The sequence below is a fragment of the Eimeria mitis genome, genomic scaffold (assembly GCF_000499745.2).
Source record: "Eimeria mitis Houghton genomic scaffold, Emh_scaff2428, whole genome shotgun sequence".
NCBI lineage: Eukaryota > Apicomplexa > Conoidasida > Eucoccidiorida > Eimeriidae > Eimeria > Eimeria mitis.
In genome coordinates this window covers 7,131-8,914 of record NW_013570765.1, presented here as the reverse complement: position 1 = coordinate 8,914, position 1,784 = coordinate 7,131, and the positions used below count along the sequence as shown (strand labels likewise).

The window sequence follows — 1,784 nt, the reverse complement described above, 5'->3', positions numbered from 1 at the left end:
TATATATATATATATATATATATATATATATATGCGTTGTTTGCTTGTTTTATGGTATTGATATAATTTTTGTTTATTTTATTTATTATTGTATTTATACTATTTTTATTTGTATATTTTTTATTTATTTTTTATTTTATTTATATTTTTCTTTTTAATAAAATAAATAAAAATAAAACAAAAAACAAATCCACAGAGAGGCTGTATATAGCCGAACAAAACAAAATTTGTTGTTGCTGCTGCTGCTGCATCTGCTGCATCTGCTGCTGCTGCTGCATGTGCTGCTGCTGCTGCAGCTGCTCATGCTGCTGCTGCAGCTGCTCATGCTGCTGCTGCAGCTGCTCATGCTGCTGCATCTGCTGCTGCTGCTGCTGCTGCATCTGCTGCTGCTGCTGCTGCTTCTGCTGCTCATGCTGCTGCTGCTGCATCTGCTGCTGCTGCTGCAGCTGCTCATGCTGCTGCTGCTGCATGCGCTGCTGCATCTGCTGCTGCATCTGCTGCTGCTGCACCCTTCCTTTCTCTTTTTTTATCGATTGCTGCAAATCTGCTGCAACCTTGCTGCTCCCGCATTAGCTGCTGCTGCTGCTGCTGCTGCNGCAGCAGCAGCAGCAGCAGCAGCAGCAGCAGCAGCAGCAGCTTGGTGATATTTCAATCAACTCCCTCTAGCAGATAGACGAGAAGCTCGTATAGACTAGCAGCAACTCTGGGGTCTTGTGCTTTGACTTGTATTTTAGCAGCAGCAGCAGCAGCAGCATTTGCTGCAGCAGGAGCAGCAGCAGGAGCAGCAGCAGCAGGAGAAGTAAAGCGCAACATAACCTTACAATCCTGCTGCATGTCTCCTATTGCTGCTAGCTCACCAGCAGCAAAGATAGAGTTTGCTGCTACTCTGTGTTTTATGCCTTTTATAATATTAAGTTTCCCCCCTATAGATAAAATATATTCTATATAGGAGAGCCCAGCAGCAGCAGCAGCAGCAGCAGCAGCAGCAGCAGCAGCAGCAGCAGCAGAGGAGACAGATGGAGACAGTTTAATGGAAGTAAAACGAGAAAAGAGACAACCACCAAACCACAGCTGCAGAGCAGCAGCAGGAGACAAATATAAAGGCTTTATAAAGAGAGATAATACACAAGGAAGAGACANAACCACTGTTTGTAGCAGACAAGGACTGCTGCTGCTGCTGCTGCTGCTGCTGCTGCTGCTGCTGTTGCATGCATCTGCTGCTGATGGGGGGGCTTTTACTATAGGAGACAGAGACACGTACACTGCATCTGTCTCTTTGTTATCTATTCTGCTGCTTATAGAATGAAACCCAGTTGTTGCTGCTGCTGCTGCTGCTGCTGCTGGTGTATTTGATGCTGCTGCTGTTCCTGCTGCTCCTGCTGCTGCTGCTGCTGCTGCTGCTGCTGCTTTGAGCGTGCTGCTGCCAGCAGCATATCGCAGCTCTATAGATGCATATAATTTTTTGTTGCTGCTGCTGCTGTTTACACCCACAACACAAGAAATACACATAAACTCACTTTCATATAAAACACCTTGCTGCTGCATGCACAGCAGCAGAAATCTATCATATGCTGTCTCCTTTGTCTTCATATAAGGAGACCTATACCAATACCCATACACACCCTCATCCTCCTCATCCTGCTGCTGCTGCTGCTGCTGCTGCTGCTGCTGCTGCTGCTGCAGCAGCAGATGCTGCTGCTGCTGCTGGTTGTGTTGATAGGCATAATTAACATTATAATTATAGTTATACTCGCCTTCATGCTGCTGCTGCAGCAGCAGCTGCT

General features: G+C 46.1%; 1 protein-coding gene across 1 annotated transcript in view; it reads right to left on the bottom strand.

Annotated features, from left to right (window-relative positions):
* Window positions 1-1,295: 1,295 nt before the first annotated feature.
* EMH_0053690 (uncharacterized protein) overlaps window positions 1,296-1,784 on the bottom strand; it is a gene marked incomplete at both ends in the record, with an annotated part of 6,009 nt that continues 5,520 nt past the window's right edge. The window contains 2 exons of the mRNA XM_013497031.1: window positions 1,296-1,417; window positions 1,518-1,784. Of these exons, the coding sequence (XP_013352485.1) occupies window positions 1,296-1,417; window positions 1,518-1,784 (389 nt within the window). The remainder of the gene's footprint in view (window positions 1,418-1,517) is intronic.